This window comes from Diaporthe citri (genome assembly GCF_014595645.1).
Source record: "Diaporthe citri strain NFHF-8-4 chromosome Unknown scaffold_1, whole genome shotgun sequence".
NCBI lineage: Eukaryota > Fungi > Ascomycota > Sordariomycetes > Diaporthales > Diaporthaceae > Diaporthe > Diaporthe citri.
The window spans coordinates 5,031,637-5,048,306 of record NW_025064846.1 but is presented as its reverse complement, the minus strand read 5'-3'; the positions used below and the strand labels follow the sequence as shown (position 1 = coordinate 5,048,306).

Below are 16,670 nucleotides of genomic sequence, written 5' to 3'. Positions count from 1 at the left end.
TAAGGAGTCATTCTGGGTATATACGGGCAGCAGTTGGAACTGATCCTGAAGGACAGGTCTGCACATGCAAAGCCGAGACAACAGCCTCACATCTGAATGAGCGAGCGAGCAAGGGCATAAGTCGTAAGCGATTTCCGGGCGGATACCATTCGTGTACATTTCATGTTGCTTTCTTTCTTCCCATTGTTATTCGCGCAACGCATGGCGTTCGAAGCTATCAGGGCTTCGTCTTTCTCCTTCGCAAGTAGGCAAGTGGAGCAAGCAGTTGAGTGCTGAGGCACTCTGAGCTTGGACAAAGGTTTTCTTCTTCGGCTGCAACCCTGAGTTGGTCGGGCAGGTCGGTGAATGGAAAGGCTCCAGATCCAGGCCCGGTACCGGATCGCACGCCTCGCACATATTGCATATCATTGGGAGTTTTGCCGGTTATGAATATGAAGCCGGATTGGTTCTTTCCTTCTTCCACTGGGCTTGCTTTCTCATGACTTGTGACAGGGACAGTGATCCAGCTGGATAGCACTTGGGGGTAAGGTGTTCCAAGTAAGTCAACTGTAAATTGAAATTTGGCATCAAGTGTACTGGTCTTCATATGAAACCGTCGAGCCTAGTTCTGTCCCCAGCGTCATCTCTCAGTGCGCGGCCCAGTACATCAGGCCTACGATGCCTCTACATCTGGCAAGTCGCTGCTGCAATACAGCTCTTAAAGGCCTCTTTTCGAAAAGCATTCGAGTCTCTTCTGCTTGGCCAGGAACGTACGAGCAGTGGTGACAATAGGCTAGCTGGTCTCCCCGTTCCCTTCCGATCATATCAGAGGATTTCTTTCAGAGGGTTTAGCCGTACTCGCGAGAGATGGATTGCGAAGGCTCCAAGCAGGTTTAGGCTCTCTTGGGTACTTGGCGAGATCACTTACTGCTCATCACTTGCTCGTCAGGAAGCGCTCAGAACAGGAGTGTTGCATTCTATAAACCGAACCGCTCGCGTGGTATTCCTAGAGAAAGTTACTAGCCCTCTAATGTTGTTTTCTGATGTGAAATCCCCCGACTTGACAGTCTATCCCCTTGTGCCCTCTCAGATGCCATTTTCACGTGCCAGCTTCATACGGGGGAGACATCGTTGTTCGGAATTCAGCTTCGACATTGTCACGCGTACGGTGGAGCCTTGTACATCACTCCATAAACGTGACTTCGAACAGTTTCTTACGGGCCGAGGAGGATGAAAGGTTTAGTTGCAGCCGTCAGAAAAATCGAATTTGAGGTAAGGGTTGATGTCGTTGGAGATGTCACCAGAGACAGAGTGCCAGAGCTTGATCCAGCGGCTGTCGTGTCTGTGGAGATTGTCAATAAAGTAACAAGGGTCGTGTCGGTTACTAGGGTGGTCTCCGTCGAGACGCAAGTGGTGTTGACTGTAATGGACTCCTTGATAGTCGACACAGAGGTCGGAAGGTGGAACGGGGAAACTGAGAAGTCATTAGCTTTATTCGCGGGCCCAATGTTAAGACAGCAATGAGAACCGAAGGGTAGCAGCGGAGCAGCTGTGATAGGCATCAAGTGGTTGCGAGTCTTTGAGGAGACAGAGAGGGAAATACCTGAGGCTCCTGATTCCGCGGTCGATGTGGAGTTAAGCAGAGGGAAGGGTGCTGTTTTGGTACTCGTCGACAGTGGCCCAGCTGATGTGAGCGTCGTGCCGGCTGCGGATTCTGTTGGCCACGTGGGAGTACTGGAGTTGCTAAGCGGGAACGGTGGCGAGACCGTAGTGGTGGAGGATGCGGCTGTCTCATTCAGGCGAGCCGAGGAGGATGTCGTCCGCAAGCTTGTGGGCTCAGTCACCTCCGGAGTTGGCAATGTTGCGTTGGTAGACCCGGCCGTTGGAGTCGGATGTGGACCGGTGCCGGTCATGAGAGTTCCTGTGGACACGAACAAAGAGGTAGTGTTGGCGAGAGGAAACGGTGCCGAGGTTGTCCTTGTTTTGGGCACCCTTGTTGTCACTGAGGTGGATGTGCCTGTCGTCAGGATAATAGAAGTGTTGCTCGTTGTAGAAACCGACAAAATTGTGTGTGAACTCGGGTCCACAGTTGATGTGGTCCTGTTCAGGGATGCAGAGGAATTTGAGATGGCAGGCATTGTAGTGTTGGGCGTGAAGATTGACAGAGGGAATGTGCTAAGAGTCGATACACGCGAAGTAGTGTTGAAATAACTTAAACTGCTCAGTGCAGCTGAACTGTTCTTTGTGCGGTTACCCACTGACGGGGAGACCGTGGTCGTCGTAGACATGGGCGAAGATGTGATGGGTGGAAAGCTTGTTTCGATGGTCACATTGCTGAGGTTTGCGGATGGAGAGGGACTCAACGTTAAGGTAGGCCCAGAGGTCACCGCTTCTGAAGAGGCATTACTTGCAGAAGCGGTCCCGGAAGTTGTCAAAATTGCTGACGAATTTCTCGAAAAGGAGTTTCTCAGCGTGAAGCTCGTATTTGCAGAGCTGTTCAAAGCATCCGCGCTGGTCATTGTAGTCCCGGATGCCGTCGACGAGTTGTTCGAGGAAAGACTTATGGAGACTGGAGTCGAGGTCGAAGTTGATGTTGCGACAACAACTATGGTGGACGTGCTGGAGGTTGGTATGGTGGTTACATGCCACGGACCCTTCGTGTGTTGGCCATGGTGTGGATGCCTCCAGTGCGGGTGCGAGTGCCCTGGCCAGTGATGGTCATCTCTGGATTTGTGTGGGGATTTGGATGGCTTATGATAGCCATTCTTCTGACTGCTAGACCGAGAAGTCTTGTCTCCATATCCCAAATCACTCGCAGATAGAGACGATGGCCTTCCGCCGTACTTGTGGGAGTGGGTATAATCAGGCGAAGACGAAAAGGGCTCGCCGTAGCCCTCAGATGAGGAAGATGTGCTGGACGGCTTCGCAGTTGGGTAGTAATCCCCTTCTGAGCTTGAGCTTGAAGATGACTTAGGACGGTGATAAAATTCACCGCCATGCCTTTCGTTCAAGGACTCGTCGCCAGAGGACGTGGGCAGAGGTACAGGCGACTGGGTATCTGCTTTGCGAATAGTGAGTATGGTATCCAGCTGGAACACAAGGCACCTAGGCAGAGAACTCACTTTGTTCAGTGATATCGGCTGAAGTAGATTCTCGTGTGATCAGAGTCTCCAGCGGAAATTTCCTCGCCGTCATGTCCCTTTGGCGAGGCAACCCCCCGAATGGCTCAGGGCCCAGATCTACCCAGGACGGCTGAGGAAGAGCAGTCCTTGCCTCTAGATCTGTGTTGTCTCGACCAACGTGCGCGCCAAAAGTGAAGCCCATAAGAATGAGTATGTAAACAAATTTGAAAGCCATTGCTGCTAATATCATCACGAAATGCCCCTGTTAACAACACGGAAACGAAGAAAAACAAATGGGTTGAAATTGCGGTACAAGGTGCAGATAGACTGCTGAATTCAAGAAAGGCAGTAGCTAAGGAAATTTCGATTCCTTGGCCGAAAATTTCATGCTTGAGAACGAGAAGATCGGTGTCTTAATGGCATAGGTCATGACACCAACAAGGAGGTCAGGGGAAAGCCTTATAAGAATGTGTGGCAAGAGCAAGCCACTTGCTTTCCGTTAGCCAAGGGGACCCCTCCGATCCGTGAAGGTACTGGTGAGCGCTCAGATAGATACTTAATGAGTGTGAGGCGAGAGGAAAAGTCCCGCCTTCTCAAGGAGGAAACTCTATGAGTAGGACAAGAAGCCCAACTGTCACCATCTTACTACACCGAACACCAAATCGACACCACTAAGCAGAGTACGAACAGTCTTTGAAGAGTTGGAAAGGTGGGTCAACTTGTGTCCGTCAGTGAGAACGTGCTGAAGAAAATAAAACCATTCGCTGCTGTTTGCCGATGGAAATGCCACGGGAGCGGCCCAGTTCGCCAAACTTGTGGACCGCTGTAGCTCAAAATCAGTGCCGAAGAGCAGATACGACGTCCTTGAAGCCACACTGTATCTTCTCGTGCAATACAAGACGGGAAGACATGCCAGGCCAGCAATTAGGGGCAAGATCGATGGCATCTTGTTCGAGCATCGTCAGGTTGTAGGAGGCTGTCACCTCGTACAAAGGCTGACAAGAGCTGTATAACTTCACGATCCCGTTGCTGGGTCCACATGCAGGACACCATAGCGGACAAGATTCCGTGCTAGGGTCCACGTTGCGCGTCGTCTGTTGATCTGGAGATGGCCGGGCAGGTGCAACGGGAAGAGAGCAATCTGGGATTGAGCGTACATACGAGCTATGGCATGCTGCTCCCCAGGTTGCTGGTTGTCCCACAGTAGAAGCGAGATCGTAGAGGACATTGGTCGGCTGTTGAGCCTCTTCGCATCGTGCTGCGTGGTGGCTTCGAGGTTCCTCGTACCATCTGTTCCTGCAGCATCTGTGTTGTACAGATCATGCGTTACTTGGGCTGGCACAATGCTACAGTGCATGAGACCTGGGTGGACGGACGCCTTTTGTCCAGAAGTATGTGCTGCTCCGCTGTCTCTAGACTTGGTTCTATCCCAGATGGGCTAAACATTGTCGTCAGTTCGGTGTCAATTTGAACAGATGCCTTCGGTCCTTGAGGTCACACAGCGAACATTGGAAGTTGTTCAGGTAGATATGAAGGATTCGAAAAAGAGTGTGAGGCGTGCGTCGTCGGTCATTCTGGCTTTGCAGCCAGAAACTTGGGACCCGAGATAGAATTTCCTGGCATATTTGGCCAAATAGCACTTAAGCACGACAATTTTAAACGACCCGCCCTCCGCGGACACAGGAACAGCCAATTAATAGGTCAATTATGCGGTTATGAAATATCTGAGACGAAGTTTCATCACTTGCCGGTGAGTTTGGTACGATTGCTGAAAAAGCCGGCCTGAGGATCCACATCGAGTCTCCTTGGTGCTGTCCTACACATCATCCGGTCTGTTGAACCTGCCACATGCATTCTGCCTTGATCATGGCGTAACACCGTCCAGTCCTCCATGTCTGAGATATGACAAGTGATGCCGGAAGCTTCCTCGCTTCTGATGATCCCTCACTCGGCTTCTCGAGCTGCCTCGCGTAGGCCCGGAGCTGTCGTGCGTGTCATGGATGTGCTCTTCGATTCTATATCCGCAGCCCATAGCGCGGCACCGACGGCATTGGTGAATGAGAAGAAGATGCCGACGAAGGGGACCATCTCGAGAAGGGTAGCAACGGTACCGAAGCTAAGGAGCACGCGGAGTCAGCCGAGGATCTGCGAAAGCATATACCTTACAAGCTCAGCAAGGGTAGGACGTACGCAGTGTAGGGGCCGACATGCTCCTGGAGCCAATCCGACTTCTGCCTTGAATTCCATCCCTTTAGCTGGAAGTACCGATCGTGAACAGACTTTCCACGCGTCCGCCCTTGCAAGGTGATGAAGATTATAGTTCCCACCACGGGGATGAAGTTCAGGGGCAGATACATTACGTATCTGATCAACGCGCTGGGGGTAAACCGCTCAAAAGGACTCTTAATGATCTTGCCGAGCTTGGCAATGGGATCACTGCCTGACTTGATCTCTCTGCCGCCTTTGACTAGGTTCGTAGAGTTCCTGGCCACGAGCGTTCCGTCAAATGTGTCGAGGAGAGCATCCTGAAGAACCCAGGTCTTGGAGATGGTTGACACGAGTGTGGAGCTCTCGTTGAGAACAAGGAGGACGGTCGAGAAGACTGCGAGCGGGCCTTCCACAAAAACCAAGACCGCTAGCTGGGGCAGGTAGGTGAGGGCAAACATCCCTGCCAGGACTCCGGCGCTGAGCGTGAGGGTAGGACCAAGCTTGCTCAGGAAGGGCTTCCATAGCGCTCGATGTCTGACAAAATATACGATGCCCTATGCGAACGTCAGAGGCGATCCTTTGGGGACAGACACGGTGGAACACGATCTACCTTGATGGGATAACTAGATCAGGCAAATATCAGCACAGTGTCGAACCGTCAGAAGGGTTAGCGACGTACATGTAAGAGCCGCTTCGTGCGGCATCATTCACAAGAGTCTTCGCCTTGTCGAAGTCCTCTTTCCTGCAACGTCCTTGTCAGATCAGTTGGGTTTACGGCACACAAGAGTGGCGTCACTTACCCGACCTCACCGGCCTTTGCCTGAATGGAGTCGACGATGCCCCGGCGTTGCGACATGCTGAGGACGTGAAGAACGAGTGTTCTCGTGTCTCTGTGTGTGTGCCTGTGTGTGTGTGCCTATGTGTGTACGTTATCAGGTAAGGGATGGATTGATCACAGTCCAGTCTGCTGCTGAGGTTGAAGGGTTGGGCAGCAGATGAGGCTGTCTTGTTGACAGCCAGGATTCAAGCAATGGAATTTCAAGCCGCTGGCATATTTGTGACGGAATCGCCCTTAACGGACTTTTGTCGTCATTGGCTCACTGGCCTGTAGCGTCCTCGAAAGGGAGCTGGATGTTTGGGCCCATCTCGTGCTTCACGATGACGTACGTACAAGTCGAGACGAACCGTCCGGGCTAGCCAAGCTCCGACAGGGTTAAACCCTAGACATTCTCGTCGGCAACGCCCTCCCCAGAGCCCGTCTCCCAGGATTCAAAATGTCCGCATTTAGTGTTGAGTCAGCCATACAAACCATACGGCCAACTGCCAGCACAGCCTTCAAGTGAGATAAGCTCTTGCAAAATAACTTACTGTGGAATAAGCTCACACAAGGCTGTGCCCCACAGGCCAAGCTTCTACATATCTATATCTCATCTGCAGAGTATTGCAGGTCCATCCGTGAGTCCACTCTCTTTCCGTGTGCTACTCTTCAGTACCTGCACGGAGCTCTGAGATCTCGGCCAATGCAGACGGCCGACTCAAAGGGTCCAGGACCTAGCTCCTGCCTCTTTTATTCCCTGGGCGACGATCCACACCGCAGCGGAACCTCGTTTGTTATTGGGAAATGTCTCACAGCCACATGGGTATATCGGAATTGACGCAGCCAGCCTCAACTGGCGGCACCTCAATCAGCCCACCATCCCATCAGCCCTTCCTCTGATGAGTGATATTGTCAAAGTCGCCCGGCTGAAGAAGATGCCCGTTGCCCCAGGGACCTGGATAGAAACAACAGTCTCAAGAAGCCATTCTCTCCCTGATTTCGGGGGGATTGAGATCCAGGTCTCCCAGCGCTTGTCGCACGGCTGCGTTACCGCGCCAGGTTGACTAGCAAGGCTGTTCGCACAGACACGACACCAGATTGAAACATTCTCATCTCCTGCCCAGATATTGAAACGGACTTGGCATAGAGAAGCAAGCTTGGATGTGTTTCCCTCGGGCGACCAATACTGCTCAATAAAGGGTGATAGCTCGGCCATTGGAGACCGAATCACACGGCGCTCTGAGCCCAGGCCCTGTCGCTCTGTTTTCGGCAGCTGCACTACGGGGAGCTGACTGTCCCATTTGGGGCGCCCGGCAGATTGTTTCCCCAGCGGTCTCACGAACTGGCTTCAGCTATGTCTGAGAGCGGCCTTCCAGCGGCAGGGCAAATTTTCAAGACAACGTTAAAGTTGTCTTTCTCGCGTAGTACCACTACTACCTTGTCTCACACACCCAGGTTTCAGTCGTGAAAACGTGGGGTTGCTGGACCTTTCCTCTTCCGGAGAGTGGCGGCGGACGCAGGCTGCACGGACGGCAAAGCATGACCAAACCCAATTCATTTCCGGGCAGAAATCCATCGATCAACATCAAACGGTCTGCCCAATGTCGGCTCATCACACCGAGTGGGCAAATCAGCTTGCCCGACAGTCAGATTCGTATTCCAACGTCATGGAGAGTTCCTTGGTGTCACGCGATGCTAAGGCCTGTCGATTTCCGCTGGCTTCCCCACGACGACGAGAAACATGGCCCACTTGTCGGCCGAGTGCAGCAAAGGATGGTCGGTCCCCAGCTCGCCACCACTTGGCAAGACCACTTGGCAGTAAACACTCCGGCAACTTTGATACATTTTCGAGATGCCCTGTCGCCCCTGGGTGTCGAGGCCGGCGCCTGAAAACGCTGAAATTGCTTGAGCATCTGTCTCATGCCCTCTGAGCACCCCTGGTCAGTGACAGGCAGCTGGCTGGCGGCAACCAAACTGATGATGGGCGAGGAGAACTCACGGTTCCCCTGGATACGACCTGCCCGTATATGCAATATATAGCGCTAATGACGCGTGTGGCGCGTTGTCCTATCAGGTGCCGGGGCAATTACAATTCTGCATGGTGTGTCGCATCATGGCTCCGACCCTAGCTAGCTAGTTGGGTGCCGTTTAGGCGTGCCCCTGCGCCTCAAAAAGACTTATAAGTCTTCATTGTGCGCAACTGTGACTTCCGCCTCCTGAGAGATTCCTTCCTTTTCTCGTTTGCGCCTCTCCAATTGATAAATTTCGACAGTCAAATCATCGTCACTTTCGTCACAATACTCTCCGCAGTCTAATCGTCTCGAAATACACTGTCAAAATGCAGCCGACTACATTCCTCGTTGCCTCTCTGGCCGGTGTTGTCATCGCAGTAAGTTGAATTACCTCTACCTCCCGGAAGGCTTTGGGCACATGTCATCATTCCTCAAGAACGAGAAAGAGGTGCACGAACAAACGAGGTCCAAGTGGGTGTGGGTTCTGGAATGAGAGGAGAAAGAGAATGGGAAGTTGAAAGAGACCAAGGGGAACCGAGGACCGTCTCGCACGGACTATTGTGCTTTGTGTGTCCAACCATCACTGACATTCATAACAGCAAGATGGCGCTGCCGCAGCATCTAGCGCTTGTTAGTCTCGCCCTTACACGACCTGGCCCCGGTCCTAGCACGTCTAAACTTCTCCTGCTAAACCACAAGCTAACGACGACCACAGCGTCCTACGCCGCTGCTCAGGCCAGCGTCCAGTCCGCGCTCTACTCCCTGCAGACCGCCGTGACTGCGACAGGTGAAGAGAGAAACTCCATCTTCGCTTCTCTCCAGTCTTCCGCCGTGGCTGCTCAGGCCTCCTTGGCTAGCCAGTTCAACTCGAACCTGGGCATCACCCAAACCAGCCCTTCCGCGACTGAGACTTCTGCGCCCTCTGGCTCTGCCTCTGAGACCGGCTCTCAGACCGGATCAGGCTCCGAGTCTGCGTCCGGATCGGCTACCGGTACTGCCTCCGAGTCGACCATCACGTCTGAGTCGACTTCGACTTCCGTTTCCACGTCGACTGCCAGCGACAACTCGGAGACCTCGTCCACTTCTCGCAGCACCGGCACTCGCACCAGCAGCAGCACCGGCACCAGCACTGAGAGCAGCAGCAGCTCGAGCAGCTCTGCCGCTTCCGCTGCGGGCACTGTCGCCCTGCCCGGACTCGGAGCCCTTGCTGCTCTGTTTGTCGCTCTCTTCTAAGGATCCAAAAATGAAAGCCACGCATGAAGTTCACGGCGAATGGGTACAGATGTTTGGATATTAATATGTAATGTGGAAGATTGTAATTGTATCCACACGTGGCTCGGTCAAACTTGTACAAACACGATGCAAACCTCCTTCCGCAGTATGTAGAAAAAAAAAAGCTTTAGAGACCTCGGCATCACGCCAGGCAATACAAGCCGACCTTGTGCGAAACATCAGGCTCAACGCTACAGCCTAGAGGCACTTGAACCAATTATCTCGGGCAGAAAACTGTCCTAGCATGGGGGCTCTTGTTGCTTGTGATCAGTCTAGTGTATCCTCTCAAAGTTTACTAGCACCCACTTCGTAGCGTAAGATTTGTATCTCAGCCTTATGGGATGTGATCCACACAATGGGACTGATGCACGAAGTAAGAATGGAGAAGACTTACTTCGGTCTCAAACAACAGTGGACACCAGGGACTGCAAAGAACAATGGTGTCCCTCACGCTTGCATGTGATGGCGCGAAGACCATTGGTCGCAGCGGCTCACCATGATGGGGACTGAGATAGACAAAACACAGAGTCTCTTGAGACCTCCGAGTCTTTCCTTGGCCACGCTAGAAGGCTGGCATGGGCTTTTGCTCAGCAGGAGGCTGTCACCACGGTTCCATGGCCCGGGCACCCACCGAAATGCCCTCTCGTGGGTCACGGATCGGGGCGGGCCGCGACCCTTCTACGTTCCCCACACGCGGAGCGGATCGCATTACTCAAGCGACATTGACAGACAGGAGCATGGTTGCAAAGTGGCTCGGTACTCGGAGACTTCGTACAAACATTTTTCACCTGGTCCTGGGCGTTGCTAAAGTGTTAGAAGTGCCGCGGTACTGACTTGGGACCGTCGTAAATGTAAACGAAAATGTCTCTCTTACCTTATTTTTCACATTTGTACTCTCGACCTTGAAACATTGCGATATTGATACAACCTGGAGCAAATTGTCCAAGTTCATGATGTTCGATCTTCAAATCCACCCGGCTGGATGATCGTATCCCTTTGCAAGCACGCCCTACAGCTTAGTCCTGATAGCGGTCATGATGTCAGAGCATCGTGGAACACCGACGCTACCTTGGCGTGATGATGCTCTCTGGGTGGCTGAAGTCACTGACGACGAACATTGACCTGCAGCTAATGGACCGTTGTATGAAGAAAAGCCCCCACCAAATTAACACTAGAAGGTGTTTAATGGTGTTCCGCAAGTCCTCCCTTAGAGTTCAGTCCAACAAAGTCCCATCCACTCTGTCAAACAGCTCAGTCGAAACGAAGAAACTCACGATACATCGACATGGTCCGTCTGACGGCCAGAAACATTATCCCCAGGCGCATCGCCGTCACTCAGTACCGAGCTGCTCCTGTACAGATGCGCGGAATGGCTGACAAGCGAGTGGAAAATGCTTCCCAGGCCGCTGGGGAGGCCAAGAACACCAGCCCCGAGGTACGTTTCCAGCCCATTGTCTAATAAACGTTGCCATGTGTTGAGGAAAAGACGCACGCAGAACCCCTCGGTCGTCTCATCTGCAGGTGCAATCGGTAAACAGTTCAACCCGGACGGGAAAATCGGGCAGGTCGGTGAGAAGATTGGCGGGCCTTTTTCAAAGGTATGTATGTCATGGCTAAGCCGACTTTTGTCTTAGTCCTAGAGACAATCGAACAGGACGAAGGAGGTTTCCGCGTGGGCCAATTTGAACCCTAATATCATGGCTGACTTTCTTTTCTGCAGGATGGTGATATTGGCAGCCAGTTTGACGCTTCCAAGGACGGAATCGCTGGCCAGGTTGAGAAGGCCGTAGATGGACCGGCAAGGCCTGCCAGCGACGCAAAGAAAGCATAGATCAACACAGAGATATCGCTGGAATCACGATGATCAGAAACAGCGTTTCTCATCCTCCGAATGCACAATGTACTCGGGTGTCTCGAAGCTGTATTTGCTACCAATGGCCAAATGCTTCTGTTGGCAAGTACGACCCTCGTCACTTGGAAGGCTACTTTAGTTATCCCCTCCGGGGCATGTAGCCTCTCAGAACTTAGACAGAACAATACCAATACACAATTGCTTCCCATATAATTATTATACATATAAGAGACCTATTAATATTAATTAATAGTTATAAGTATTATAGATTAATAAAATAAAAGAAGCAACCCTATAAGGATTTTCCTAACTTAAAAATTATATCCTCCTTATTAATAAGCGCTATATAGCAATAACTGCTTCTTTAAGCCTCCTTGTATTATTAAACTCCCTAAGTAGATATTATAAAAATTAAATAAACTAAATGGCATTCCCTATAATATCTATATATATATTTATTAATATTTAAGAAATATATATCCATTATATATAAGACTTTATTAAAAATAAACTTATTATAAATCTATCTTTAACTCCTTTTTAAGACCTAGCAAAACCCAATAAAGCTCCGTTTTACTAAATGAATAAAGCTTATAATTATCATAATTATTAAATAAATAAAGCTTGTAACTATTATAACTACTAAAGTTAATGCAACGCTATATTATAAGCAAGCATAAGTTATGCATTATGCTTTTAGCTAATATAAAAGGACTTAATAATAAAAAAAAGCCCTAGCTTTTAAGGCCTAAAGAAACTAATAACTTTTTCCTCTTAATAATTATAACTTACTTATTATTAAACTATTATCCTTAACTTACTCCTAAAATATTACTTATTTCATTAATATCTCTTTATTTTATTAATTTCACTCCTTATAATATTTATTATAAAAACTTATAAAAATAGCTAATAATACCAAGGAGCCACCAGCTCTTATTAAAGGGTATATAATTAATAAAATACTTGCTTAAACTTTAATTAACTTAGCTTACTATAAATATATTAACCTAAAACTATAATTTATAACCCCTATATAAAAAGCATTAATAAAATACCTAATTACCTACCTAATAAATACTTTAGCAAGCTATATATAATAAAACCTTTATAATAATAACCTTTTCATTACTTACTGCAAAAACTATATAATATAAATATAAACAATATTTAAAGCATTATTAAATCCTTGCTAATAATATTTAAAAGTTTTCCTTTAAATATAAGGTATTTATATAAAATATAATAACTAACTTATAATACTATAATTAATTACCATAACTTAAGCTAAGGAAAAATTAAAATAAATTAATAATAAGCTTTATAATGCCTTATTAACCCTAAAATTAAGCATAAATAAATATTATACTTAACTTTAAAAATAATAATTATAAGCACAACCCCTATAAGCATTATAAGCAAGTTTTAAATAATAATAATTGTTAAAAGGATAATCCCTAAGATAACTTTTATCGCCGCCGCTAGCTTTAAGCGCATAATCATAAAACCCAAACCTAGTAATACAATCCATTAAAAACCAATATAACTAACAAAGCCTATTATTACTAATAAAGAAATGGAAATAAAGCTTATATTAAAAATATATATTATACTTAGCATAATCTTAGGCTGCCTTAAAAATACCTTTGCTAAATAAAAAGTATAACCCATATAAAACTCTTCCCTTATAATATATTTTTAATAAATACTTAAATTTAATAAAGTTAGCATAATTTATAAAAACCTTTAATAACTTTTATAAGTATATTAAGAATTTATATAACTTATTAAATAATAAGATAAAGATATTTTTTAATATTTATTATTATATTAAAATCTAGCTAAGTTAATTCCATATAATTTTTCCCTAAATGCTTAAAAATTAAGCTAAAGCTTATTACCTTTATTTTATAAATTAAATTAATATATTTATAATAACATACCTTAAAATTAAAATATATTTTAATATAAATCTTAACTATTAACATTACTATATAAATTAAATGATAATAATATTTATAAAAATAAAAGCATAAAACTTAAATAAAAACTTATATAAGGTTTTATATTTAATGCTTAATAAGCTGCAACTTTATTAATAAGTATTAGGTTAAGATTATGCTAAGAAAGATAACTTAAGAATAATAATAATTAAAGCTTATAAAAAAGTTCCCAAGCTAAAAATAGTTCTTTTTAAGCCAGCTTAATTATATAAAAAGTTATTTTTAAACCTAAGATTTATAATAAAAACATAGCTTAACTATGCAATTATAATTTATATTATAAATAAAGTTTTAAATTAATATTATATTAACCGTAAATATAATAATTAAAAGTTAAGGGGAGGATAATAATTATAGTTTTAAGCGTTTTAAGGAAATTAAAGATTTAGCTAATTAAACTTAAGCCATTTAAGCTTTAAGCAACTAAGATCCTATAGCATTAGCCATAAAGCTTAAAATAATAATACTTATAAAGAAGAAAGAGAATAACTCTAAAAGAAAAAATATTATATTTATAAGAAAGAAAGATATTAATTAATTAAATATTTAGTTAATAAGCAATATTTAGCAAAAAAAAGCTACTTAATATAATATAAATATAAAGGTTATAATAATAACTTTAATACTTTTTTAAATAAATTTAAAAGATATAAGATAAATAATAAAGATAAATTTTATAAATATAAAAATAAATAAAATTAAAATAATAATTGCAATAATAATACCTATATTATAAAGGTAAGACTTAATAAAGAGGTTTATTATATAAATATTAATTTCTTAGCCAATAAAGCATTTATATATTAAATCATAGGAAATAACGTTTTTTAAATAGAAATGATTATTATAGCTAATTAATTTATCTTAAAGAATAAATATAATTAAACTTATTTTTAAGGAATCTTGCTAAATATAAGAGTATTATTAATATTTATAACTAAATATAAGCAATTTCTTATATTATAATAAGAAGATTTAAAGTATTAAATTAATATAATTGCCGTAGGAAAAGCTAAAATTAAATTTAATAATAAGATAATTATTAATTTACTTAGCATAATAAAAATTTCTATTTTAATTAATTATATTAACTTTTATATTATTTAAACATAAACTTTATTCTTACTTTGCTTAATAAATATAAATAGGCTTTAAGTATATTATAATAATATTATAAATAAAATAATTTCCTTTAATGATGCAATTATTATATTAATACTTAAAAAATAGGGTTACCTATAGTTTTTCCTAAATTAAATTATTAATGCTATATATTTCCTTTTAAAAATAAAAATAAGGAAACTTTATTATTGCTTTAAATACTTATTAATAAATTAACTATGCTAAATGCTTAAAAAAGTTAGCAATTTAAATATTAATAAATAAGCAATAATAAAGATTAAAAAGATATATTATTATTATTAAATAAATGAACCTGCACTTAAGCATTTTAAGTTTATATTATATAATAATTATGAATTTAATTATAAAATCTTAATTAATATAATATATTTAAGCAAATATTTAATTCTCCATATTATAAATTAAGCTATTACTTTTTAAAGAATGAAATTCTTAAAATTTATATTTATAAAGATTGCATAGCAAATATTATAAATGCTTTAAATTAATATATATTAAGAATTATTAAATATTATTAAATATAATGCAAGAATAAACTTTGCATTTTTAGAATTTTATTTAAAGGTATAAATAATAAAAATTAAATGCAAATAAGTTCTTATAAAGGCATATTAATTTATTAAAAAAGTTAAGAAATACCATTAAGCCCTTAAATAAGTATATAAAATCCTATATATTAAACTATATAATAGCATAAATAATAATGCTATCTTATAAATAGCTATAAAAGCTATTAATAATATTATTAAATTAAATAAACTAATCCCTATATTCTTAATTTTCAGCGCCTACTTATAAGTATTGCATAAGTTATTATTATTATCATTAATATAAAAATAAGCGAAAGTTATTTTAAAGGCTATAAAAATATTATAAAAAACCATAGCTAAATAGCAAGTATAAAATGCATTAAACACCAAGGTTAAACCTATCTTTAATATAAAATATTTATTATAATATAAAGTTTATATATAAAGAGAAAAAGAAAGATAAAAGGGTTTATATAAGGTTATTGCTATAAATAGCTATAATATAATCTTAAATATACTAAATAAAGCCGCGATGTTTAAGTTAACAATTATTTAACTATATTATTAAGATAATAACGAGGAAATGCAACCCTTATAAGCAAAAAATCTAGCTATAAAACCTTAAATATAACTTATTATATAATCACTATTACTAAAGATAAAAAACTACATTATTATATTATATATTTTAAAGAAAGAAAATAAAAATTATAACTTAGTAATTAAATTAAGATAAGATAAAGTTATTATAATACTAGGCTTATTATTTAAAGAGTTTAATAAAATGGAAATTAATAACCTTATTGCTAAAGGTATCTTTTAAATTAAGAAATAATTAGCAAAGCAATATAATAAATATTATTTCTTTAAGTTTTATATAATATAAAAGGTAAAAGGTAAAACTATAAAACCTTATAAGAAATCTTAATTTATTATTTAAGGTTATAATAATAATAAAAAGGAATTAATCTTAATATAAAGCCTAACTATTTAAAGAATAAGTTAATAAACAATCCTTATATTTACCCCCTTATTAATCTAAAAAAAAGACATAATTCTTATACTTTAAGATATTATTTAAGCCTACCCCTAAGTAAAGTTTAAATTATATAAAATAATTCTTATAAAGCTATTAAAGAAATTAAAGAATAAATACCCTTTAAATATAATTATTTATATTATTTAACCCTTATATAGCATAATAAAATTTAATATTTATTAGTTTAATATATATTAAAAATATTATTAATAAAAGCTTAAAATAAACTGCTTTATATATAATCCTTACTTAATAATTATAAAGCCTACATAACCCTTTAGGATAATAAGCATATAAATAAATGATATATTAATTTTATTCATATTAAAATTCCAGGATAAAAAGGAAATTAAAATAAAAGCTATAAAACTATAAGGAAAATTAAAATAAGAGCTAACGCTTAAAAACTTAATAAATTATAATAAGGCTTGCATAACTATAAATACCACTAGCTTAATTACTATTTAATAAAAAGGATAAGCTAATAAACTTGCTCTTATTAATACAATAATTAAAAACGCTCTTTAAAAATACCTTAAATAAAGAGCTTGCAAAGCATATATAGCTTTAATTTATTAATTAAAAGCTTTATATAATCTTTTAATGACTATATAAATATAAAACCTAAAGGTAGGAAATTATAAAAGCTTAAATATATAATTATTATAATAAATAAATAACGCTATGCAAGAA

At 41.6% G+C, this 16,670-nt stretch overlaps 4 protein-coding genes across 4 annotated transcripts; 2 read left to right on the top strand and 2 right to left on the bottom strand.

The window, feature by feature from the left end:
* Window positions 1-2,382: 2,382 nt before the first annotated feature.
* On the bottom strand, window positions 2,383-3,336 carry INS49_001385 (uncharacterized protein; the record flags this gene model as incomplete). Its single annotated transcript, XM_043162214.1, has 3 exons — window positions 2,383-2,584; window positions 2,824-3,037; window positions 3,102-3,336. 3 exons carry the CDS (start codon window positions 3,334-3,336, stop codon window positions 2,383-2,385), a joined length of 651 nt encoding a protein of 216 aa, XP_043030720.1.
* A 1,709-nt stretch (window positions 3,337-5,045) lies between these two features.
* On the bottom strand, window positions 5,046-6,165 carry INS49_001384 (uncharacterized protein; the record flags this gene model as incomplete). The annotated part of the gene is made up of 5 exons (XM_043162213.1): window positions 5,046-5,217; window positions 5,292-5,824; window positions 5,920-5,932; window positions 5,989-6,051; window positions 6,110-6,165. 5 exons carry the CDS (start codon window positions 6,163-6,165, stop codon window positions 5,046-5,048), a joined length of 837 nt encoding a protein of 278 aa, XP_043030719.1.
* Window positions 6,166-8,464: 2,299 nt separating this feature from the next.
* On the top strand, window positions 8,465-9,371 carry INS49_001383 (uncharacterized protein; the record flags this gene model as incomplete). Its single annotated transcript, XM_043162212.1, has 3 exons — window positions 8,465-8,515; window positions 8,738-8,768; window positions 8,854-9,371. 3 exons carry the CDS (start codon window positions 8,465-8,467, stop codon window positions 9,369-9,371), a joined length of 600 nt encoding a protein of 199 aa, XP_043030718.1.
* A 1,324-nt stretch (window positions 9,372-10,695) lies between these two features.
* INS49_001382 (uncharacterized protein) lies at window positions 10,696-11,241 on the top strand (the record flags this gene model as incomplete). The annotated part of the gene is made up of 3 exons (XM_043162211.1): window positions 10,696-10,845; window positions 10,907-11,008; window positions 11,131-11,241. 3 exons carry the CDS (start codon window positions 10,696-10,698, stop codon window positions 11,239-11,241), a joined length of 363 nt encoding a protein of 120 aa, XP_043030717.1.
* Window positions 11,242-16,670: the final 5,429 nt, after the last annotated feature.